The sequence below is a fragment of the Bombina bombina genome, chromosome 2, assembly GCF_027579735.1.
Source record: "Bombina bombina isolate aBomBom1 chromosome 2, aBomBom1.pri, whole genome shotgun sequence".
Classification (NCBI taxonomy): domain Eukaryota; kingdom Metazoa; phylum Chordata; class Amphibia; order Anura; family Bombinatoridae; genus Bombina; species Bombina bombina.
Window position 1 is genome coordinate 682,745,492 of NC_069500.1, and position 27,239 is coordinate 682,772,730.

General features: G+C 39.7%; 1 protein-coding gene across 1 annotated transcript in view; it reads left to right on the forward strand.

Moving 5' to 3' along the window:
- The window catches only part of FOCAD (focadhesin), a 1,237,844-nt gene that overhangs the window by 728,673 nt on the left and 481,932 nt on the right, over positions 1–27,239 (forward strand). Inside the window, 1 exon segment of the mRNA XM_053702659.1 lies at positions 10,243–10,326. Coding sequence (XP_053558634.1) covers positions 10,243–10,326 — 84 coding nt within the window.

Sequence of the window (27,239 nt, forward strand, 5' to 3'; positions counted from 1 at the left end):
CTTTTCCTATATCCAAGCGGGTGGCGTACATTGTTAGTAAAGAATGGGACAGGCCCGGTATACCTTTAGTACCTCCCCCCATATTTATAAAATTGTTTTCCTATAGTCGACCCCAGAAAGGACTGATGGCAGACAGTCCCCAAGGTCGAGGGGGCGGTTTCTACTCTACACAAGCGCGCCACTATACCCATAGAAGATAGTTGTGCTTTCCAAGATCCTATGGATATAAAATTAGAAGGTCTGCTAAAGATGTTTGTTCAGCAAGGTTCCCTTCTACAACCAATTGCATGCATTGTCCCTGTCACTGCAGCCGCGTGTTTCTAGTTTGATGAGCTAGGAAAGGCGATTATTAGTAATTCTTCTTCTTATGAGGAGATTATGGACAGAATTCGTGCTCTTAAATTGGCTAATTCTTTCACCCTAGACGCCACCTTGCAATTGGCTAGGTTAGCGGCGAAAAAATTCTGGGTTTGCTATTGTGGCGCAGAGCGCTTTGGTTAAAATCTTGGGCAGCGGATGCGTCTTCCAAGAACAAATTGCTTGACATTCCTTTCAAGGGGAAAACACTCTTTGGCCCTGACTTGAAAGAGATTATCTCTGATATCACTGGGGGCAAGGGCCACGCCCTTCCTCAGGATAGGTCTTTTCAAGACCAAAAATAAACCTAAGTTTCGTCCCTTTCGCAGAAACGGATCAGCCCCAAGGGCTACGTCCTCTAAGCAGGAAGGTAATACTTCTCAAGCCTATCCAGCCTGGAGACCTATGCAAGGCTGGAACAAAGGAAAGCAGGCCAGGAAACCTGCCACTGCTACCAAGACAGCATGAAATGCGGGCCCCCGATCCGGGACCGGATCTGGTGGGGGGCAGACTCTCTCTCTTCGCTCAGGCTTGGGCAAGAGATGTTCTGGATCCTTGGGCGCTAGAAATAGTCTCCCAAGGTTATTCTCTGGAGTTCAAGGGGCTTCCTCCAAGGGGGAGGTTCCACAGGTCTCAGTTGTCTTCAGACCACATAAGAAGACAGGCTTTCTTACATTGGGTAGAAGACCTGCTAAAAATGGGAGTGATTCATCCTGTTCCATTAGGAGAACAAGGGATGGGGTTCTACTCCAATCTGTTCATAGTTCCCAAAAAAGAGGGAACGTTCAGACCAATCTTAGATCTCTAGATCTTGAACAAGTTCTCAAGGTTCCATCGTTCAAGATGGAAACCATTCGAACACTTCTTCCTTCCATCCAGGAAGGTCAATTCATGACCAAGGTGGATTTCAAGGATGCGTATCTACATATTCCTATCCACAAGGAACATCATCGGTTCCTAAGGTTTGCATTCCTGGACAAGCATTTCCAGTTCGTGGCGTTTTCTTTCGGATTAGCCACTGCTCCTAGGATTTCCTCATAGGTACTAGGGTCCCTTCTGGCGGTGCTAAGACCAAGGGGCATTGCTGTAGTACCTTACTTGGACGACATTCTGATTCGAGCGTCGTCCCTTCCTCAAGTAAAGGCTCACACGGACATTGTCCTGGCCTTTCTCAGATCTCACGGATGGAAAGTGAACGTGGAAAAGAGTTCTCTATCTCCGTCTACGAGGGTTCCCTTCTTGGGAACTATAATAGACTCCTTAGAAATGAGGATTTTTCTGACAGAAGCCAGAAAAACAAAACTTCTAGACTCTTGTCGGATACTTCATTCCGTTCCTCTTCCTTCCATAGCGCAGTGCATGGAAGTGATAGGTTTGATGGTAGCGGCAATGGACATAGTTCCTTTTGTGCGCATTCATCTAAGACCATTACAACTGTTCATGCTCAGTCAGTGGAATGGGGACTATTCAGACTTGTCTCCGAAGATACAAGTAAATCAGAGGACCAGAGACTCATTCCGTTGGTGGCTGTCCCTGGACAACCTGTCACAAGGGATGACCTTCCGCAGACCAGAGTGGGTCATTGTCACGACCGACGCCAGTCTGATGGGCTGGGGCGCGGTCTGGGGATCCCTGAAAGCTCAGGGTCTTTGGTCTCGGGTAGAATCTCTTCTACCGATAAATATTCTGGAACTGAGAGCGATATTCAATGCTCTCAAAGCTTGGCCTCAGCTAGCGAGGGCCAAGTTCATACATCAACCATCAGGGGGGAACAAGGAGTTCCCTAACGATGGAAGAAGTGACCAAAATCATTCTATGGGCGGAGTCTCACTCCTGCCACCTGTCTGCTATCCACATCCCAGGAGTGGAAAATTGGGAAGCGGATTTTCTGAGTCGTCAGACATTGCATCCGGGGGAGTGGGAACTCCATCCGGAAATCTTTGCCCAAGTCACTCAACCGTGGGGCATTCCAGACATGGATCTGATGGCCTCTCGTCAGAACTTCAGAGTTCCTTACTACGGGTACAGATCCAGGGATCCCAAGGCGGCTCTAGTGGATGCACTAGTAGCACCTTGGACCTTCAAACTAGCTTATGTGTTCCCGCCGTTTCCTCTCATCCCCAGGCTGGTAGCCAGGATCAATCAGGAGAGGGCGTCGGTGATTTTGATAGCTCCTGCGTGGCCACGCAGGACTTGGTATGCAGATCTGGTGAATATGTCATCGGCTCCACCATGGAAGCTACCTTTGAGAGACCTTCTGGTTCTAGGTCCATTCGACCCACTCCAGCTGACTGCTTGGAGATTGAACGCTTGATCTTATCAAAGCGAGGGTTCTCAGATTCTGTTATTAATACTCTTGTTCAGGCCTGAAAGCCTGTAACCAGAAAAATTACCACATAATTTGGTATATCTGTTGGTGTGAATCTGCAGGATTCCCTTGGGACAAGGTTAAGATTCCTAAGAGTCTATCCTTCCTTCGAGAAGGATTGGAAAAAGGATTATCTGCAAGTTCCTTGATGGGACAGATTTCTGCCTTGTCTGTGTTACTTCACAAAAAGCTGGCAGCTGTGCCAGATGTTCTAGCCTTTGTTCAGGCTCTGGTTAGAATCAAGCCTGTTTACAAAATTTTGACTCCTCCTTGGAGTCTCAACCTAGTTCTTTCAGTTCTTCAGGGGGTTCCGTTTGAACCCTTACATTCCGTTGATATTAAGTTATTATCTTGGAAAGTTTTGTTTTTGGTTGCAATTTCTTCTGCTAGAAGAGTTTCAGAATTATCTGCTCTGCAGTGTTCTTCTCCTTATCTGGTGTTCCATGCAGATAAGGTGGTTTTGCGTACTAAACCTGGTTTTCTTCCAAAAGTTGTTTCTAACAAAAACATTAACCAGGAGATAGTTGTGCCTTCTTTGTGTCCTAATCCAGTTTCAAAGAAGGAACGTTTGTTGCACAACTTGGATGTAGTTCGTGCTCTCAAATTTTACTTAGCAGCTACTAAGGATTTCAGACAAACTTGTCTTTGTTTGTTGTTTATTCTGGTAAACGGAGAGGTCAAAAAGCAACTTCTACCTCTCTCTCCTTCTGGATTAAAAGCATTATCCGATTGGCTTATGAGACTGCCGGACGGCAGCCTCCTGAAAGAATCACAGCTCACTCCACTAGGGCTGTGGCTTCCACAGGGGCCTTCAAGAACGAGGCTTCTGTTGATCAGATATGTAAGGCAGCGACTTGGTCTTCACTGCACACTTTTTCTAAATTTTACAAATTTGATACTTTTGCTTCTTCTGAGGCTATTTTTGGGAGAAAGGTTTTGCAAGCCGTGGTGCCTTCCATTTAGGTGACCTGATTTGCTCCCTCCCTTCATCCGTGTCCTAAAGCTTTGGTATTGGTTCCCACAAGTAAGGATGACGCCGTGGACCGGACACACCTATGTTGGAGAAAACAGAATTTATGTTTACCTGATAAATTACTTTCTCCAACGGTGTGTCCGGTCCACGGCCCGCCCTGGTTTTTTTAATCAGGTCTGATAATTTATTTTCTTTAACTACAGTCACCACGGTAACATATGGTTTCTCCTATGCAAATATTCCTCCTTAACGTCGGTCGAATGACTGGGGTAGGCGGAGCCTAGGAGGGATCATGTGACCAGCTTTGCTGGGCTCTTTGCCATTTCCTGTTGGGGAAGAGAATATCCCACAAGTAAGGATGACGCCGTGGACCGGACACACCGTTGGAGAAAGTAATTTATCAGGTAAACATAAATTCTGTTTTTTCTAACTTTGACCCCCAAAATCTGTAACACATCTACAACCACCAAAAAATACCCATGCTAAATAGTTTCTAAATTTTGTCCTGAGTTTAGAAATACCCAATGTTTTTTGCAAGTTATAGGGCAATAAATACAAGTAGCACTTTGCTATTCCCAAACCACTTTTTTTTTTTCAAAATTAGCGCTAGTTACATTGGGACACTGATATCTTTCAGAAATCCCTGAATATCCCTTGACATGTATATATTTCTTTTTAGAAGACATCCCAAAGTATTGATCTAGGCCCATTTTGGTATATTTCATGCCACCATTTCACCGCCAAATGCGATCAAATAAATAAAATTGTTCACTTTTTCACAATTTTTTTCACAAACTTTAGGTTTCTCACTGAAATTATTTACAAACGTCTTGTGCAATTATGGCATAAATGGTTGGAAATGCTTCTCTGGGATCCCCTTTGTTCAGAAATAGCAGACATATATGGCTTTGGCGTTGCTTTTTGGTAATTAGAAGGCATCACACATGTATTATGCCCAGCAGTGAAGGGGTTAATTAGGGAGCATGTAGGGAGCTTCTAGGGTTAATTTTAGCTTTATTGTAGTGTAGTAGACAACCCCAAGTATTGATCTAGGCCCATCTTGGTATATTTCATGCCACCATTTCACCTCCAAATGCGATCAAATAAATTTTTTTTTAGGTTTCTCACTGAACTTGTGCAATTATGGCATAAATGGTTGTAAATGCTTCTCTGGGATCCCCTTTGTTCAGAAATAGCAGACATATATGGCTTTGGCGTTGCTTTTTGGTAATTAGAAGGGCGCTAAATGCTGCTGCGCATCACACGTGTATTATGCCCAGCAGTGCAGGGGTTAATTAGGTAGCTTGTAGGGAGCTTGCAGGGTTAATTTTAGCTTTAGTGTAGAGATCAGCCTCCCACCTGACACATCACACCCCCTGATCCCTCCCAAACAGCTCTCTTCCCTCCCCCACCCCACAATTGTCCCCGCCATCTTAAGTACTGGCAGAAAGTCTGCCAGTACTAAAATAAAAAGGTATTTTTTTTTTCAAGCATATTTACATATGCTGCTGTGTAGGGTCCCTCGCTTAGCCCCCAACCTCCCTGATCCCCCCCAAACAGCTCTCTAACCCTCCCCCTCTACCTTATTTGGTGCCATATTAGGTACTGGCAGCTGTCTGCCAGTACCCAGTTTATACTAAAAATATATTTATTTTTTTATTTTATTTTTTATTTTCTGTAGTGTAGCTTCCCCCACAAAAAGGACCATACCCCCACCCCCTCCCAGATCCCTTTGCAACGTGTTAACCAGTTCCCACCCGCTCACTCCCCGTGCACGCGCCCGTCCGTGCGCGCCCCCGGCGGCCACGCCCCCGATCCCGCCCCCCTCTTAATCATAAGAGCCATCGATGGCCACCCACCCACCTCCCACTTGCTCCCACCCACCAACGATTTTCAGCCATCGATGTCCAGTGCAGAGAGAGCCACAGAGTGGCTCTCTCTGCACTGGAGGGGTAAGAAGTGTTATTGCAGGATGCCTCGATATCGAGGCATCACTGCAATAACCAGAAAGCGGCTGGAAGCGATCACAAAATTGTAGGTGTTTTAGATTCTTTCAGATTTTTTTGTTTCGTAGGAAGATTTTTAATCTTCTTGTCATTCATGATTTGTTCTGGCATTAGTTAGTATTAAGCCTGTCATTAAGCCATTTTTTCCTCCTTGGAACTTTAATTTGGTTTTAAGGGTTTTTTGTAGGCTTCTCTTTTTTGAGCTTTTCTGCAGGCTATATAGGATTTCAGATAATCCTTTAGTCCGTTTGTTCTTTTATCTGGTTCTAGAAAATGACAAGTTAGCTACGGCTGTGTCTTCGGCTTCCTGTTTTAAATCAGCTTTTTTTTTTGTTTCATAAGAGGCGGTCTTCTCCTACATGTATTACTGCCCTTTTCCCAGGTTAGTTGCTACATTTTTAGTTATTTTTCCATTTTGGATGTTTCTTCGCTTTTTCAAAGCAACCTTTGGTGGGGAATCTTTCAGGTAGTTTTCTCTGGTTTATTTAGTATTGTGAAAAAAGTAAAGTATGTAGATAATTTTTTCTATATGTCATGCTTCTCCTAGCCTCATTACCCATGGACTTTACTGATTGGTTTCCCAAAGATTTAGTTCCAAAGAATCCTCTCAAGGCTTTTTTCATTATGTTTAGGATCTGGAACTCATGGAAATCATTGTTCCTATTCCATGTTCAGAACAGGGCCAAGGGTTTTTCTCCATCCTATTATCTTACCTGTCATTCGGTACTTTATTGATAAACTTGATGGCTTAGAATTGCAATTTTCAAGTAGAAAGGTTGACTTATTTTGTAAGTGTATGCTTTCATCATAAAATTTAGTTTTCACCGGCCCTCCATTCTGGAAAGACAAGCCTAGGTAGTCCTACATCAAAGAGGATACCCAGAGTGACAGCGTGAGACACGGAGATCAGCAATCTCATGCAAATTCTCACTCCACATGGACCAATGGAACAGAAAAAAGCACAGCGTGAAGAATGTCAGAAGACACACAGAAGAAAGAAGAAGATTTTCGGAGCACTTGCCACTGTTTGTAACAGAGAAAAGGTTTGTCAGAATCATTCCCCTGTTGGACACTATTGCCTGCCCACATGCACTACCTGCCCATATGGAGAGAGACCCCTCCCTGCCTTGTAAGCTGGCACCCGGTCCTGCAGGAGATCATGTCCCGATGGCCCCTGAGGCTTATTTATTGGGGTATTGCTACACAGGCTTGGTGGTGCAGCTCATGGTCTAATGACGGTTTTTGCCCTTCTGTGAACTACACAGATCTTCTGTCTCATCTTGTAACTGCTTTTCTGGTCTTTTGGATGTACCTTATTTTGAGTCTCTTTTCTACTTCTTTGTGCATACATCATATTCAGAATGCACCTCTAATACATACTACTATTTTTAAAGATTGCAGATAAAATTGTGTTGAAGTTGAGCTAGCTCCCTGTTCTTGTTTTTTCTTTTAATTCATCTTGTAACTGCTAGAATAGGAGTTGGCTAAACTGATACAAAATTGTTAGTAGGCGACATGGGACGCTATCTTACCACGCTCCAGATAATTACTTATGGAACTGCTGATTTAAATTATACACTAAACTTATTGCTATATCTATACTAGTGAAGCTTAATACTTTATTGCATATTATGTTAGTAACAAGATTTACTTTTACTTAAGTTGATTTCAAGCTTGATGTTTAGATTTGCAGAGTATATATGGTAGATGAGTTCTGTCATTAATAGGTGTTTGTTCTTATCATTATTCTTTATTGTTAGGTCTCACTGTTTAGACGTCTGCAGATTAATTATAAGTGTGCACCATTTGCTCTCCTTTAAGCTCCTCAGTAGGTTTACTATGCTAAAGTTGCATCACCCTACTCAAAGCTCACTCAGGATTAGCTGCTTTATAGTATTTGAGGCATAGAACATCTGCTACACTCAACTGTTTTGCCTACTTCTTGAAATATCTCACCTCAGCAATAAAATGATTCCATTCCATTGCCCCTCAAGCTGAATATCTCAAAAATGTGAGTTCCTTACTAGTCCAAGCCCCATGAGCTATTGGCTAAATGAACAGACCATACTCTGAGCTCCATGAAGTCATTTCTGGTGTTTACTACTAACTAAATTACCCTAATATAGAGGTTCACAATCTGCTCTTCTGTAAGCACCTCAGTATGTCTAATATTATTAAATTGCATTGCTCTAACCAAAGTTCACTTAGATAATATAGAGCAGCCAAACCTGAGGCATAAAGCATCTGCTACATCCAACAGTTTTGCTTACTCCTTGTAATATCCCACCTTAGCAATAAAATACTTCTATTATATTACCCCCCTAGCTGAATTCTGCAAAATTATGAGCTCTTTACTAGCCCAAGCCCCATGAGTCCCTTGTGAAGGTAGTGTTACATAGGGGAATACACATATACACACATATATACTCAGGATTAACTCTTAATCTCTGTAGATGAGCTGCTTTAGTTTGCTATGCTCCCATGTAAATTACACATATCAGTTTTCATAATAGGCTCAAGGTATTCTTGTCATCATATATAGACTTCCTTATTTTACAATTTTCTCACTAGTTCAATTTACATACCAACTCTTCAAAAGGCCCAAGAGTGGCCGACTAGTTCACTAGATCTCCCTTGAATCATTTACATTCCCTAGATCCATGAGAGAAATAAAATGAGGTCCCATTCCTATTTGTTCTTTAATGTTGATAATGTTAACGTTTTTAACTTCTAGAACAAGACACGTTTTTCTCTATTTTTTATTATTATTTTTTTACATCTAAACCATGTAATTGTGTACTTTGCTGCAATTGTATTACAATTATTATGTCACTTTCACCTATGCTGAACATATGCTTACTGTTATGTTTACCTATAACCTCAATAAAAATTATTTAAAAACAAATATAGCAGAAATTAAAATCTACTACTCATTTAAAGTTCTGACTAAGTGCTATTGCATTGTTTTGTTATCATGCATTTGTTGATTATGCAAAGCTACTGTATTTACTGGTCCTTTAACTAATGTTAGATTAATATTGGTTTAAATTTTAGCCGTGTGGTCAGTAAAATAAGCTAAGTGGTGCACCCATTAAAAATGCCCTAGGAAAATGTAGGTTTCCTCTAGCCTTTGTGTTTCCCCCTTTCCTTTTTATGCTTTGAGTTTTATGGACATTTTTTATGAAGCAGGTGGTGTTGATTCTACCACACTGGCCAAGTCCTCTCTGGTTCCCTCACCTGTGGTCACTGACTGCAAGCAAACACTGTCCTCCATATTGATGTACAATGAGTCAAGGTGCATTCTTTCATTCCAAAATTCAAACCATACAACTAAAAATAAATAAAGAATGCAAAAAAGCATAAAAAATATAACATAGAGAATGACATTTTAAAAGTTCATTAAACTCAAAACTGAACCCCCCATAAAATATTTAAATATCAAAATATCATATTATAAAATATATTCATTATGTATTTTGCTTGTTTGTGTCTGGAAATACCTCTGAACAATGGGGGCTTTTTACACTCCTTCCATTGAGGCTAGAGCTCAAATTGTATGCTTATATATGCTGCTATTTTACTGACCTGGATAGATACTGCACACTGATTGCTTAGAGCAGTGCACTAGCTCATTTATAGCTATACTTAATAGTTTCAAATGTTTTTTTTCCTTCTGCTGCTCTTAATTTTGAGAAACCTATTGTGCTAAAGTATGCAGATCTTCTGCAGTTGCTGGTTTATGCAAAATGCATATATAACATCTGATTTTAATAACTAATAATTTGTAATTCAGAATCGGACTCATCACATTATGTGTGACATCCTCAAATGAGAACCCTTTATACCCCAGCGTCTTCTAGACATGTTCATTCGGATCCTTTGTTAGGATCCAAATGAGGGAGTATGTGCTATTCTGCACTTTTCTAAAACTGGGTTGATTCTTTTGCAAGATCACTATGTTAAGATCTGGATTTGCACAGATCTTAACATGGTGATCTTGCACAATAATCAATCCGGCTCCAAAAAGAGCCAAATTGTGCAAAATTCCACATTCGGATTCCAACAAAGAATCCAAATGCACATACCTAGACTGTCTTCACACTCTGCATGACTAGTCACTTTAGGCTATAAAGGGATATTCAGATTTGTTTCCCATGCTCTTTCATGTACCGCTATTTAGACATGTTGTTGTTTGAAATACTATAATACCATGTGGCATCACAGAACAAGGTGAGGGCGACCAAGGAAACCTTAACTCATTGCCTTTTTTGCACAACATTGCTATAGTAAAGTAAGTTCCACATACTGTGAAATCAGTGGTATCCACTGAAAATTCTCCTATTGTTGAATCAAAATAATCTCTTTTTACAATTAGCAAGAAAAGGTTTGCATTTACAACCAATAAAATGAAGTTTCAAGTTCAATCCACTGCTTTTAATTAAAAATGAATTTGTATGTGTGCATTTACATAAAATAATGTATCTGTTAAGGTAATAATAAATATGTGTATGACTCATGTCTTTCTTACTGTATTGTAGGATCCTATTATCTCCTCCTCTGCATACAAGTCTTTGTCCAGCTTTGGAGCCGATGAACACAATATTCTTCATCTTCCTGAACAGGTCAGATGATAATTAATGAGAAGTAAAATACAATAAAAATGTCTACCTTTTAATTACCCTTACAATTCTCACAAGGCTTACATAATGTATTAACCCTTGGCTCCATATAATGCAGCTCTCGCTGGCAGCCATTTGGTTAAAGGGACACTCAAAATTCAAAAATTAAACTTTTATGATTCAGATAAAACCTGCAATTTTAATTTACTTCCATTAACAAAGTGTGCACAGTCTTTTGATATTTACAATTTTTGAGTCCCCAGCTCCTATTGTGCATGTGTTTGAATGCACAGAATATACTTATATGCATTTGTGATTGGCTGATGGCTGTCACGTGATGCAGGAGGAGTGGAAATAGACATAACTGAAATTTGTCAGAAAAAAATCTACTACTCATTTGAAGTTCAGACTAAGGGGTCAATTTATGAAGCAGCGGATGCTGCTTCTAACCCACTCCGCTTCAGTTCTGCCTGAAGCGGAAGTTAAGAAGCAGCAGTCCTAAGACTGCTGCTCCTTTAATAGTCTGCCACCTCTGATCGGGTTGATTGACCCCCCTGCTAGCGGCCAATTGGCTGCGAATCTGCAGGGGGCGGTTTTGCACCAGCAGTTCACCATCACCACAACCTACATTACTGTTATTACAGACATCACCACAACCTACATTACTGTTATTAACCCCTAATCTGCTGACCCAAAATAGCCGCCACTATGCTAAAGTTATTAACCCCTAAACCTAACCCTAAGTCTAACCCTAACACCCAATAACTTTAACATAATTAAAATAAATCTAAATAAAAATTACAATTAATACCTAAATAATACCTATTTAAAACTAAATACTTACCTATAAAATAAAGCCTAAGCTAGCTAAAATATAACTAATAGTTACATTGTAGCTATCTCAGGGTTTATTTTTATTTCACAGGCAAGTTTGTATTTATTTTAACAAGGTAGAATAGTTAGTAAATAGTTATTAACTATTTACTAACTACCTAGTTAAAATAAATACAAACTTACCTGTAAAATAAAAACTAACCTGTCTTACACTAACACCTAACCTTACACTATAATTAAATCAATTACATTAATTAAATACAATTAACTAAATTACAAAAAAAATAAACACTAAATTACACACAAAAAAAAAAGAAAATATAACTAATAGTTACATTGTAGCTATCTTAGATTTTATTTTTATTTCACAGGTAATATTTAAACTAATTACACCTAATCTAATAGCCCTATCAAAATAAAAAAGCCCCCCCCCCAAAAAAAACAAAAAAAAACGTAGCCTAAACCAAATTGCCAATAGTACTTAAAAGGGGCTTTTGCGGTGCATTGCCGCGAATAAATCAGCTCTTTTACCTGTAAAAAAAGATACAAACAACCCCCAACAGTAAAACCCACCACCCACACAACCAAACCCCCAAATAAAATCCTATCTAAAAAACCTAAGCTCCCCATTGCCCTGAAAAAGGGCATTTGGATGGGCATTGCCCTTAAAAGGGCATTTAGCTCTTTTTCAGCCCAAACCCTAAGCTAAAAATAAAACCCACCCAATAAACCCTTAAAAAAACCTAACACTAACCCCCGAAGATCCATTTACAGTTTTTGAAGACCTGACATCCATCCTCAATGAAGCCGAGAGAAGTCTTCATCCAAGCGGGCAGAAGTCCTCAACGAAGCCGGGAGAAGTCTTCATCCAAGCGGCAAGAAGTGGTCCTCCAGGCGGCAGAAGTCTTCATCCAGACAGCATCATCAGCCAATAGGATTTTTTTCAACTTTAATTCCGATTGGCTGATAGAATTCTATCAGCCAATCTAAATTCAAGGGACGCCATCTTGGATGATGTCCCTTAAAGGAACCTTCATTCTTCAGTAGCCGTCAGAAGAGGATGCTCTGCGCGGGATGTCTTGAAGATGGAGTCGCTCCGCATCGGAAGGATGATGATAAAAGATGCCATCTGGATGAAAACTTCTGCCCGCCTTGAGGACCACTTCTTTCCACTTGGATGAAGACTTCTCCCGCCTTCGTTGAGGACTTCTGCCTGCTTGGATAAAGACTTCTCCCGGCTTCGTTGAGGATGGATGTCCGGTCTTCAAAAACTGTAAGTGGATCTTCGGGGGTTAGTGTTAGGCTTTTTTTTAAGGGTTTATTGGGTGGGTTTTATTTTTAGCTTAGGTTTTGGGATGAAAAAGAGCTAAATGCCCTTTTAAGGACAATACCCATCCAAATGCCCTTTTCAGGTTTCACGGCAATGGGGAGCTTAGGTTTTTTTTTAGAAAGGATTTTATTTGGGGGGTTTGGTTGTGTGGGTGGTGGGTTTTACTGTTGGGGGGTTGTTTGTATTATTTTTTTAACAGGTAAAAGAGCTGATTTCTTTGGGGCAATGCCCCCCAAAAGACCATTTTAAGGGTTTTTGGCAGTTTATGTTAGGCTAGGTTTTTTTTTTATTTTGGTGGGTTTTTTTTAAATTTTGATAGGGCTATTAGATTAGGTGTAATTAGTTTAAATATTTGATAATTTCACTTACCTGTGAAATAAAAATAAAACCTAAGATAGCTACAATGTAACTATTAGCTTAGGGTATATTTTACAGGTAAGTATTTAGTTTTAAATAGGAATTTTATTTTAGATTTATTTTAATTATGTTAAAGTTAGTGGGGTTAGGGTTACGTTAGGGTTAGACTTAGGGTTAGGTTTAGGGGTTAATAACTTTAGTATAGTGGCAGCGACGTTGGGGGCAGCAGATTAGGGTTTAATAAGTGTAGGTAGGTGGCGGCAATGTTAGGGGCGGCAGATTAGGGGTTAATAACTGTAATGTAGGTTGCGGCGACATTGGGGGCAGCTGATTAGGGGTTAATAAATTTATGTAGGTGGCAGCGACATTGGGGGCGGCAGATTAGGGGTCAATAAGTGTAATGCAGGTGGTGGCGATGTCGGGGGCAGCAGATTAGTGGTGTTTAGACTTGGGGTGTATGTTAGGCTGTAAACATAACTTTTATTTCCCCATAGGAATCAATGGGGCAGCATTACTGAGCATTACGCTACCTTTATTGCAGGTGTTAGGCTTTTTTTTTTAGCCGGCTCTCCCCATTGATTTCTATGGGGAAATCGTGCACAAGCACGTAAAACCAGCTCAAAGCAGCGCTGGTATTTGAGTGCGGTATAGAGCTCAATTTTGCTCAACGCTGACATATTGCCTGCTAACGCCGGGTTTTTGCAAACCTGTAATAGCAGCGTTATATGGAGGTGAGTGGTGGAAATAACTTGCAAGTTAGTACCGAGCCACTCATAATGCAAAACTCGTAATCTAGCCGTATGTTCTTTACTTCATTGGAAATTTTTATTTTTAAATAAATAAATATATATATATATATATACTGTGTGTATATATATATATATATATATATATATATATATATATATATATATATATATATATACTGTATAAATATATATATATATATATATATATACACACAGTGGGGGAAAAAAGTATTTAGTCAGCCATCAATTGTGCAAGTTCTCCCACTTAAGAAGATGAGAGAGGCCTGTAATTTTCATCATAGGTATACCTCAACTATGAGAGACAAAATGTGGCAACAAATCCAGACAATCACATTCTCTGATTTGGAAAGAATTTATTTGCAAATCCATTTCAAGGTCCACTCCAGGACCTTGAAATGCTTCTTACGAAGCCACTCCTTCGTTTCCCGGGCGGTGTGTTTGGGATCATTGTCATGCTGAAAGACCAGCCACATTTCATCTTCAATGCCCTTGCTGATGGAAGGAGGTTTGCACTCAAAATCTCACGATACATGGCCCCATTCATTCTTTCATGTACACGGATCAGTCGTCCTGTTCCCTTTGCAGAGAAACAGCCCCAAAGCATGATGTTGCCACCCCCATGCTTCACAGTAGGTATGGTGTTCTCTCTCCTCCAAACACGCCAAGTTGTGTTTCTACCAAACAGTTCTACTTTGGTTTCGTCTGACCATATGATAGTCACCCAGTCCACTTCTGGATCATCCAAATGCTTTCTAGCATACTTCAGACAGGCCCGGACATGTACTGGCTTAAGCAGGGGGACACATCTGCCACTGCAGGATCTGAGTCCCTGGCAGCGTAGTGTGTTACTGATGGTAGTCTTTGTTAGGTTGCTCCAGCTCTCTGCAGGTCATTCACTAGGTCCCCCCGTGTGGTCCTGGGATGTTTGATCACCGTTCTTCTGATAATTTTGACCCCACGGGGTGAGATCTTGCGTGGAGCCCCAGATCGAGGGAGATTATCAGTGGTCTTGTATGTCTTCCATTTTCTAATTATTGCTTCCACAGTTGATTTCTTCACACCAAGCTGCTTGCCTATTGCAGATTTAGTCTTCCCAGCCTGGTGCAGGTCTACAATTTTGTTTCTGGTGTCCTTCGACAGCTCTTTGGTCTTCACCATAGTGGAGTTTGGAGTGTGACTGTTTGAGGTTGTGGACAGGTGTCTTTTATACTGATAACAAGTTCAAACAGGTGCCATTAATACAGGTAATTAGTGGAGGACAGAGGAGCCTCTTAAAGAAGAAGATACAGGTCTGTGAGAGCCAGAAATATTGCTTGTTTGAAGGTGACCAAATACTTATTTTCCACCATAATTTGCAAATAAATTCTTTCCAAATCAGACAATGTGATTGTCTGGATTTATTTCCACATTTTGTCTCTCATAGTTGAGGTATACCTATGATGAAAATTACAGGCCTCTCTCATCTTCTTAAATGGGAGAACTTGCACAATTGGTGGCTGACTAAATACTTTTTTTCCCCACTGTATATATATAGTTAATCCAAACAGATGCACTCCATAAAACAGTTGCTCTTAATGCCACGGTGCCATATAGTAATCCAGATAGTATTGCAAAAATAGGCACTCACTGGTCTTTATAAAACTTCACATTTAATATAGAAAATTTAAAAGCAGAGCATAACGTTTCGAGACCACACTGGTCCCTTTGTCAAATGCCAAATATAATACCAAACAATCTTACCTACTAAAACCCAGTATACACCGCCTAATATACCCAGTGTCTAATTATCGTATCCCCATCAGCTGAGCAGGTGAACGGAACTCCGACGCTGTTTGCGTTCCACGGAGCACATTGTGTTCCAGTGACGTCACCGTCACCTGATATGCACTTCCTGATTTGGTATTGACGTTTGCACGCTGCTCCTGACAGCTGTCAGAAATCGCTCACGTGTTGGAAAAGACATACACGGCAGAACCATCCAGTAGTGCCGTGTATGTATGATATCCCATAATGCGTCTAACCATGTATTTGAAGTGAGGGATATGCAATATCAAAAAATCTAAACTATTAAAAACAATAGAGGACATATACTATGTACAGAAAATATTAACATTCAGAATATTAAGATTAATATGGATACATTTATTCAAAATATGCATCATAGCCATCAAGGAATATGGTAAGAAACTCATATTTAAAACCGAGGTACCACAATGGACGTCGATCAGATCCAGGGATTTTGTCATATTCATATAGGTATATGGTAGCCGTCCATTTGATACAGTCTCAGTGAGGCCAGATCCAAACTACTTAGGACTTCGTACCCCATGAAAATGCTGTCCATGTGTGAGAAATTTCCAATTATGCGGATAAAGGATCGATGGTAGCACATAGAATCCAAAAGTGAACAATTTATTTGCCATAGAATGGAGTGAAATCTAAGATGGTGTTAAGACCCTTCGGGGCCACAGTGTCCAGTGTGTATATCCATCTTGATTCTAAGCGTAGCAGTTTTTGTGCTCTATTTCCTCCCCTCCGAAGAGGTGGTATATGGTCGATGAGCATCGTTTTCAGACTTGACAAATTGTGCTTATGCCTTGCAAAATGACGTGCCACAGGCTGTTCCATATCTCCTTGATCAATGGCATCCCAAATGGTAAATCTATGGTTGGCCATACGTTCACGAAAGGTAGTGGTCGTTTTTCCAACATAGACCAAAGCACACGGACAAACAAGTATGCAGATTACATAAGAACTCGTGCAAGTTAGTCTGTGGTTAATTTTGTACTTTTTATTGGAATGTGGGTTTTGAAAGGTAGAGCCACTCTGCATGCTATGGCACGTAATACAGTCACCACATTTGAAACATCCCAGCTTGGTGGGTTTAAGCCAACTGGACTTTTGGTAACAACGTACAGGGTCTGTCTCAACCAACAGGTCTCTTAGGTTACTTGCTCAGCGATATGCCATCCTGGGTGGTTGCATCTTTTGAAATAGAAGACCTCTGTCATTCTGTTCATCCTAGTGTGTGTCATATCAAATGTGGTAATGAAATTTAATCTCTCATCTTTAGTAGCTATTGTGTCCTTTTCCCTCAGTAGTTCTTCCTGTGATCTGGTGAGAACTTTAGTTCTTGTATCCCTGATCATATCTCGATCATATCCACGGGCAGCAAGTTTTATTTCCATATCATTAATCTGGTCTAACATCAGTGGAACCTAGGTATTGTTCCTGACAACCCGAGTGAGCTGAGAGGATGTCACCCCTCGTTTTTGTGTATAGGATGACAGCTATGTGATTCCAAAATGGAATTTCTATCTGTTGGTTTTGAAAATAAAGATGTTCCAAAACGGCATGTGAAATATGTAATAACTTTAAAGATATTTAAATCAAGAAAGTGAATGTTCTCATTAGAGGATTCCATTTTAAATTTGATAGGTTGGTTAAGTTTGTTAAGGGCATCTAGCCATGCATATAAATCTGTAACAGCCCCCCGCCATATTAGAAATACATCATCAATATAGCGAGTGTATCGTATTATATTGTGATTCAGATGTGGTTTCATTATGAATTCCTCGTACCACGCCATAAACAAATTGGCGTACGACGGGGCCATATTAGATCCCATGGCGGTCCCTGAGGTCTGCAAATAAAGTCAGACTCAAATCTGAAATAGTTGTAATGTAGACAATAATCCATGAGTTCTAAAAGAAATTCTTTTGGGGGACCTGTATATACATCTGACTTAGATAACATAACTCTCACAGCCTGTATACCACATGAATGAGGAATACAGTTATAAAGACTCTCCACGTCCATAGTCACGAGTAAGTCATTAGGTTGTAACCAATCTGCTACTTTAAGATTTTTAATCAAATTTGCAGAGCCTTTTAAATAAGCAAAAGTGTTCTTCACAATCGGTTGTAAGAAAAAATCAACAAAAATAGCTATATTTGAACAACTGGAGTCTCGTGCCGAGACGATAGGTCTCCCAGGGGGGGTTGATAATGGTTTTATGTACCTTTGGCAGTAAATAAAAAAACGGTATTTTTGGATATGAAGATATGGAGATTCGGAACAGCCCGTGGCACGTCATTTTACAAGGCATAAGCACAATTTGTCAAGCCTGAAAACGATGCTCATCGACCATATACCACCTCTACGGAGGGGAGGAAATAGAGCACAAAAACTGCTACGCTTAGATCAAGATGGATATACACACTGGACACTGTGGCCCCGAAGGGTCTTAACACCATCTTAGATTTCACTCCATTCTATGGCAAATAAATGGTTCACTTTTGGATTCTATGTGCTACCATCGATCCTTTATCCGCATAAATGGAAATTTCGCACACACGGACAGCACTGTGTCATTTTCATGTGCAAAGCTTAAGTAGTTTGGATCTGGCCTCACTGAGACTGTATCAAATGGACGGCTACCATAAACCTATATGAATATGACAAAATCCCTGGATCTGATCGATGTCCGTTGTGGTACCTTGATTTTAAATATAAGTTTCTTACCATATTCCTTGATGGCTTATTTTTTTATTTTTTATTTTTAAAGCTTTTATTGCAAATACAAATCATACAAGCATGACAGAAGTTCAAACAAAAAATCCGCCTTGCAAGGCTGTCGTATAATCCTTATTAATTTTTATAATCCACAAGACAAGACTGTTCGTAAATTCCATATTTCTATTTTACACAAAAAAAAGAACAAAAAACAAAACAATTAATTTCTTCCTGATTGTTTCAAACAATCTATCCTTGTACCCTTCTCTAAATTGTATAAACATAGTTCCAACCAAACAACACGCCATGCCTAGTTATTCAATAACCCTTATTATAATATAAATAAATAGAAAGAAGAGAAAGAGAAAGAAGAAGAAAAGAAAAGAAAGCAAGAAGAGAAAAAAAAAAAAGGGGGGGAAATTATAAATTGGAAATTGTATATTCGTGCCACTCCGTTCCTCCACCCCCCTTCATATTCCTTGATTGCTATGATGCATTATTTTGAATAAATGTATCCATATTAATCTTAATATTCTGAATGTTAATATTTTCTGTAAATAATATAGGTCCTCTATTGTTTTTAATAGTTTAGGTTTTTTGATATTGCATATCCCTCACTTGAAATACATGGTTAGACGCATTATGGGATATCGTACATACACGGCACTACTGGATGGTTCTGCCATGTATGTCTTTTCCAACATGTGTGCGATTTCTGACAGCTGTCAGGAGCAGCGTGCAAACATCAATACCAAATCAGGAAGTGCGTATCAGGTGACGGTGACGTCACTGGAACACAATGTGCTCCGTGGAACGCAAACGGCGTCGGAGTTCCGTTCAGCCGCTCAGCTGATGGGGATACGATAATTAGACACTGGGTATATTAGGCGGTGTATACTGGGTTTTAGTAGGTAAGATTGTTTGGTATTATATTTGGCATTTGACAAAGGGACCAGTGTGGTCTCGAAATGTTATGCTCTGTTTTTATATGTGAAGTTTTATAAAGACCAGTGAGTGCCTATATTTGCATTACTATATATATATATATATATATATATATATATATATATATATATATATATATATATATATACACAGTATATATATATATACACAGTATATATATATATATATATATATATATATATACACAGTATATATATATATATATATATATATATATATATATATATATATATATACAGTATATACCGTATATACACCCTGTTCCAAATTATTATGAAAATTCTATTTCAGTGTCTCAAAGATTAAATATTTTTTTTTCAGTTTAACTCATGGATGACATTGTGTCTCAGGGCTCTTTTGATCACTGAAAACAATCTCAGACACCTGTGATAATTAGATTGCCAGGTGAGCCCAATTAAAGGAAAAACTACTAAAGGAGGGTGTTCCACATTATTAAGCAGAGCACCATTTTCAAACAATATGGGGAAGAAAAAGGATCTCTCTGCTGCCGAAAAGAGTGAAATAGTTCAATACCTTGGACGAGATATGAAAACATTAGATATTTCACGAGAACTTAAGCGTGATCATCGCACTATTAAGAGATTTGTGGCTGATTCAGAGCACAGACGGGTTGGTGCAGATCCATGCATCGGATCAAGAGAGCAGCTGCTAAAATACCATTACATAGCAGCAAACAGATATTTGAAGCTGCTGGTGCCTCTAGAGTCCCACAGACATCAAGGTGTAGAGTCGTCCAGAGTCTTGCAACTGTGCATACACCTTCCGTTCGGCCACCACTTACAAATGCTCACAAGCAGAAACGGCTGCATTGGGCAGAAAAATACATGAAGACTAATTTTCAAACAGTCCTGTTCACTGATGAGTACCGTGCAACCCTGGATGGTCCAGATGGATGGAGTAGTGGATGGTTGGTGGACGGCCACCCTGCTCCAACAAGGCTGCGATGTCAGCAAGGCGGTGGAGGAGTCATGTTTTGGGCCAGAATCATGGGAAGAGAGCTGGTCGGCCCCTTTAGGGTCCCCGAAGGTGTAAAGATGACCTCTTCAAAGTATGTGGAGTTCCTGACTGACCACTTCCTTCCCTGGTACAGAAGGAAGAACTATGCTTTCCGTAATAAAATCATCTTCATGCATGACAATGCACCATCTCATGCTGCAAAGAATACCTCTGCATCAATGGCTGCTATGGGGATAAAAGAAGAGAAAGTCATGGTGTGGCCTCCATCCTCCCCTGACCTCAATCCTATTGAGAACCTTTGGAGCATCCTCAAGCAAAAGATCTATGAGGGTGGGAGGCAGTTTATATCCAAACAGCAGCTCTGGGAGGCTATTCTGACATCTTGCAAACAAATTCAAGCAGAAACTGTCCAAAAACTCACAAGTTCAATGGATGAAGATCAAATAAGGGGTCCTATGTTAAAATGTAACGTGACCTGTTAAAATGTTTAAAAAGTTCAAATATTGTTCAAAGTTTGATTGAAATAGCTTTTGATTTAATTAAATATGCTGCAAACACAACAAATGTCAATTTTCAGTTCTTTACAACCTATAAAGTGTTTTGAAACTTACTGTGCGTAATAATTTGGAACAGTGCATTGTAAGTTTTTTATTTTGAAAAAAAAATACTGTTATCATTAGGAGGTTTGTTCAATAAAATTTGAATTGTACTCTTAATAGTTGATAACATGAGAATTATGCTGACTGTTGTTTACATCAATTATTTAGGTAAATGAGAAAGATATCATTGGCATAATAATTTGGAACAGGGTGTACTGTATATCTGCATATTTTTTTTTGTAAAATATATATCTATAGCTATATATCCATATGAATATATATTCCCCTTGTAATCTGGGCCTTACTGGTTAAGTGAATTTTACTGGTGAATATTCCCAGAATGTTTTCTGAGCGTGTCACTTTCATTCTTAGGATAAAGCGGATTTTAGGACCTTGCATTCTTTTTATTTTGCATGTAGTTAACATCCACAGTCAAAACCCTGAAGTGCTATTTACAAGCTGTTAATGATGTCAGGTATTGAAATCGCATTCATTTTCTCAATTCAGTTGTCAGGAGGCATGTGAAGCTTCCAATTTTTTGGGGGAATTATATTTCTTTCTAATGACACGATGAGTATACGGATCATCTAATTACTAATGGGATATATCACTCCTGCCCAGCAGGAGGCGGCAAAGAGCACCACAGCAAAGCTGTTAAATATTACCTCCCTCCCACCCCAGTCATTCTCTTTGCCTATGGTACAGCAATGAAGTGGTAAAGTTAGGTGTTAGAAAAGATTCTTCAAGCAAGATTTTATTATTTTTTAAGTAGTGCAAGATTGTGCTGCTTTGTCCTAGGGTGTAGCCGTAGTCCACATCAGTCTCTTCAGTAGGGCAGTGGTGGCTTTAGAGCAGTGGGAACTTGTGGGACATAATTCTCACTGCGCTTCCCATATACTGATGCTGCCCTAACTCTGGAAGCCTGAGTACAATTACTCAGTCTTTATCCTTTTTGGAGTGGACCTCTCAAACCTGGTGAGCTGCCTTGCTGTCTTGCAGATTTATGAGGTAAGTGCTGACTTAATTTTTTCTGGGGCAATAAAAAAAGACCCAGGATAAAATGTGGGCACTTTATTTGCAATGGCATAAATTCTCCTATAGAGGAGACAATATGCAGACAGCTTGGATGCAAGCACTGGGGCTGAGGTATATTTGGCTCTGGGGTTTAGGTGGTTATCACGGCTCCCGGCAGTTTTACTTTAGAAGCAATATGCCGACCAGGAGATTACTTTCTTGAGACGCCCACGATGGGCAGAGCTATGAGAGGCGGCAATTGCGTTGCGTGCCATTTTTCCATCACTTCGTAGTCCGGAGGGGAAGAGAATACAGCCTCAATTTAGGTGACGCATGTTTTTCTAAACGTGCATTTTTAGGACCAGAGCTGGTCTTCCATTACTACTACCGAGTTCCGGATCTGTTGCTAGAAGTGACGGTTTCTGACAATGAAGGCCGGTATCAGCAGGGCAGGTAGGCATCTCAGCAGAGTCAGCTGAGGTGTAGAGGTGTTCTGCAGGATCGTTTAGTTAGTTTATCCTTTCTGCAGATACAAAATAAAAAAGTTACGGCTTAAAATTTAAAGTGACAGTAACGTTTTTTTGTGGTTGTTAATTTTTATTAAAAAATTTGAGTTTATTTGATATTTTGATCCATTGTGAGTCAGAATGCACCAAGAGGCTTTGCAAAATGTTAATTGTTCTTTATGTTTTGATGCCAATGTGGAACCACCAATCCATTTCTGTTCCTCATGTATTGAGAGAACTTTATCTTATAGGGATAAACTTTTTTCTGAGCCAACATTCTCAATATATGACGCAGCTTTCTCCTCAAGCGTCCCAAATTTTACCGCCCATACATGCAGTGCCCTGCACTTCCTCTATGACTCCTCCTGGAGTTACGTTGCAAAACATCACTTCTCTCATGTCTTCTGCAATTTCTGATGTGTTGTCTGCTTTTCCCATGTTGCAGGGAAAACGCAAGAGAAAAAATAAGCATTCAGTTAGCAAGGTTACTGATACAGTTGTCGCTATTTCTAACGCCCCCTCCCAGAAGCCTGAGGAAGAGGATACTTCGGCAGCATCTGAGGGTGAAATCTCAGATTCTGACAGTGTAATTTCTCCGGCTGATACTGAAGTAGTATCTTTCAGGTTTAAGCTAGAACACCTCCTCCGCCTGTTACTCAAGGAGGTTTTAGCTACGTTGGACGACAGCAACACCATGGTCGTATTTAATCCTAAGAAATCCAGTAAGCTAAACAATTATTCGGATGTACCTTCCTTGGTGGAGGTTTTTCCTGTACCATATCGAGATACTGAGATCATTGCTAAGGAATGGGAGAGACTGGGTATCCCTTTTTCTCCATCCCCTATATTTAAAAAGATGTTTCCCATAGCGGACTCTATCAAGGAGTCTTGGCAAACAGTACCCAAGGTGGATCGAGCAATTTCCACGCTGGCCAAGAGGACTACTATTCCCATAGAGGATAGTTGTGCTTTTAAGGATCCTAGGGACAAAAAATTAGAGGGGTTACCTAAGAAGATGTATGTACAATAGGGTTTACAATGGCAACCTGCAGTGTGCAATGCTACTGTCACTAGTGCGGCGGCATACTGGTTTGATGCGTTGTCTGATTCTATTAGGACAGACACTCCCCTTGAAGAGATCCAGGATAGGATAAAGGCCCTTAGGTTGGCCAATTCCTTTATTATGTATGCTTCCCTACAGGTTAATAAACTGGGAGCAAAGATTTCACGTTTTGCTGTGCTAGCCCGCAGAGCTTTATGGATAAAATCTTCTGTCTGTGGACGTGTTCTCAGATTTGTATTTCAGCAGGAGAGGGTGTCGGTGATCCTCATTGCTAAAAATGTATGGTAACATAAGTACAAAGTTACACTACTGTTACTTACTTAACAACATTACTTACAACTCTCATAACCACTAACCTAAAAACAAATCATAAACTTAAAAATATGTGTGTAATATAGACTTTTTGGTGGATATTGGTGAGTTTTTAATGCTTATTGTTATTACCTGTAAGAACTGATATACTGGAATAAGAATCTTGATTCTCTATTATTATTTATTTATTTATTAATAGTTCTTAGGCTGCAAACTATATGCCCGTTTGCAAATTGTAATAGCAATAAACAACAGCAAAAATCACTGTTTAGGCTTTTTATATTGTATCTATCTCTCTCTGAATACTCCTAGGTACTATTGAATGATTGGTTAGACATATAAATACTCTGGAGTGTGAGATTGTGATGAAACTAAATGTATGTATCCCCATGTAATTACCAATAGTTGATGACATCAAATTCCGAATTAAAGCCTTAGGGTACTTGAGTATCCAATTTGAAAATCCAATAAATCTCCTGTTTGGAGAGGAGTCTATCTCTGTCGCCTCCTCTGCTAGGATTTTTTACATGTTCAATTGCTTTCCATCTGAACGTGTTGGTATTTTGATTATGTACATCTAAGAAATGCCTTGATAGAGCTGAACATCTGTTTTCATTGGTGATATAACCCAAATGTTCTTTAATGCGGGTTCTGACATCACGACTAGTCATTCCAACATATTGTAATTTATGTTCGGTGCATTCGATCAAATAAATTACATATGATGTGGAACAAATGACACAAACCTTAGTAGGAAAAATATGTCCTGTGACACAAAAGTAGAATTCTTTACCTGTTGTAAGAAATTCACAGGCTTTGCAGCGTGCGTGGCCACAACGATATGTGCCGTTTACTGATAGCCATGAGCTATCTCTATTAGTAGTTTGTTAGATAGCTTGGTGAGAGAATATTACCCATAGTTAAGTTTGTCGAAAAGACACATTTACAGCCATCTTCAACTACTGCCTTTAGTTTCTTATCTCCATATAGAATTGGGAAGTACTTTCTAATAATACTGCAAACCTCAGAGAACTGGGATGAGTATTTAGTGATGAAAACTGGCTGTTTAGTTTGCGTTTTCTTAGGCTTACTGAACAAGGTATCTTCCCTATCAATAGTGTCCACTTCTTTAGAAATTTTATTCACTTGGTTTTTGCAATAACCTCTGGCTTTAAATCTTTTCTTAAGATCTGTACTTTGTACATCATAGTCAGCTCTATCAGAGCAGATTCTCTTTGCTCTTATGAACTGTCTTTTGACAATCCCTTTAAAAACATGTTTTGGATGTGCACTTTTTTTTTTTTTTATAAACTTTATTTTTTGAGGTAAAAAATAGCTTTTACAACACAGTCATATCTGAAAAGATACAATTTTCATTATAATACAACATATGGAGACCCGTCCATAACACAGCGACATTACATGATATTCTGAAAACCTCATTTTTGATTTTGTTGGGTCACAATGTCCTCCAGACAACAGTCTCCTTAGGAGACCAAAAGTTGCAATCTACCGCTGAGGACAGCTCAGTTAAGTTTATATCAAGAAGTCCAGTGTCAGTATGGAAATAATAGCGGTCAACTTTGGGTACCATAAGTAATATCAATCTAAACAAGTATAGGAGAACATCTAAATTACTCTAAAATAATGTCAAATAACATCAAACAAAGTACACAGGCAAAATGCTGTACTAAAACAGTCCTCAGTTGCCACTTGGACATATTTGAATAATAACATTGAGCGTTGGTAATAGCATATATAATATTATTACTAGATCCTGAAGATCCTAACACGGCTCTGCAGGCAGGGCAGAGGCTACTTAACTCTGCCAAAAAGGAATGCGGTGGAGGAGATATTCAACCCTTACCGCATAGTAATACTGAAATGGGGGGGGGGGGGGGTATTCAGATAGTAGTGCACTCCTTCATTGGTGGCTTACTCACCAATATGACTACCCTGAAGCATAGGGAATAAGAAATAACCGGGAACGTAGTACTTGACAATCTCAATGCATATACAAGGGAAACATATGTAAGAGAGTATATGCGCATCTCTTATAGTTATCATTAACCTCCTTGTTAGTTTTCCATAGAAGCATACTGGGCTTTAAGAATTACTCAAAATTAATATCTAGTATAACCCTGCATAGCTGGGGACCACTACGCTGTAGTCAAAACAAATATGGCGCTAGCTGCTTTTTCCTGGTTCTAGCTTCAGGGTCAGGGCAATGTCCTTAGGATATCACATACTCCATGATAGGTGGTTTTGCCATTCTACATAAAGAAACAGGGGTCAGCCAGCCAGACACAAGTCCTACAGACCTAACCCCATACTGGGAAACACACTGAGAAAGATATTAGAAAGCTCATATTAGAGATTAGTTTACGATGAGTGGGATGCATGTATGCACCTGCATTCTAATGGTTGTATGAGGCATAACACTCTCATACAGTTATTGTTCATCTAGCCAAGTAGGCTGCATATATATGTCGTAGCTTGTAACTTGCACTCTCATCCAGGTTGTGATCATATACCCTGACCTATATTTTGCGTTATGTCAACTGTTTAAAACTCTCATGTGAAGGAGGCACATAGCAATCATATAGGTAACGATGGGGGGAGGGGGGGGCAAAGATTAGGGGTAGACTGGGTAACTAATAGAAGTTGTATGGGGGCTAGGATGGTATTGCATCTATGTAGACATACTTGTAGGCTTAAGATATATTTAAACACATATAGGTAGAGTAAATACTGTAGTGCACAGGTGTGTTGAGCCATTTTCAGCTTAGTTCCTTACTTAAACTAGCATGTGTGGTCAGTGGAATATTTAAGGAAATACACATTGAGCCATGTCCTCTAAGCCTATAGTAAGTGAAATAAGTGGTATATATATATATATATATATATATATATATATATATATATATATATATATATATATATATATATATATATAAGAGCAAAATATATATGACCCTGAGAGTATCCTGAGTGCACACCATACATAAGAGCATAGATAGAACCCCTACATACACTTTGTTCTATTGACACAGATGTAATAATACTGGCTTAAAGGTGCAAAATTCTCCCCTTACTTCACTAAAAGGACCATAATGGCTAGGAACCCACTACATTAATACATCTCTCCAAGCTTGATATAGTGAAGGAATCAGGCCTGACATGAGGGAAACAATAGATAGGTACTAGAGATTCACATCTAATAGCATAGTAAAGTGAAAATAAAGTCTTGCATCACACATTCCAAATAAAATTGCACATTTGTGAGGAGTTGGATTTCAGATCTCAGGATCGTCATTTAAATGAGCAAAAGTGGTACAAGAGTTCCCTTATGTATTCAGCAGCCCAGACACTGTTTACCCGATTCCAGACCGATGGTTGAGTGCACAGTAAGCGTCAAGGCCCCAGGTCGTGCAGATTACCAGTGCAGTACATCGGTGTGAGGCCAGTAGCGCTCTGTTTGCATCGGCAGGGCCGCGGTCACGGAGGCCGGTCACTCTCTCTCTGGTGCTTGACTCCGCTGTAGTGAGCCCCCTAAACCTCCAGTCGCAGCCCTCAGTATGATCCGCCAAGTCGTCTCCAACAGGGGGAAGCCCTCCAGGCCCGGGAGCACATTTCACAGGATTCAGCATGTGACGAGCTAGCAGTACTGGG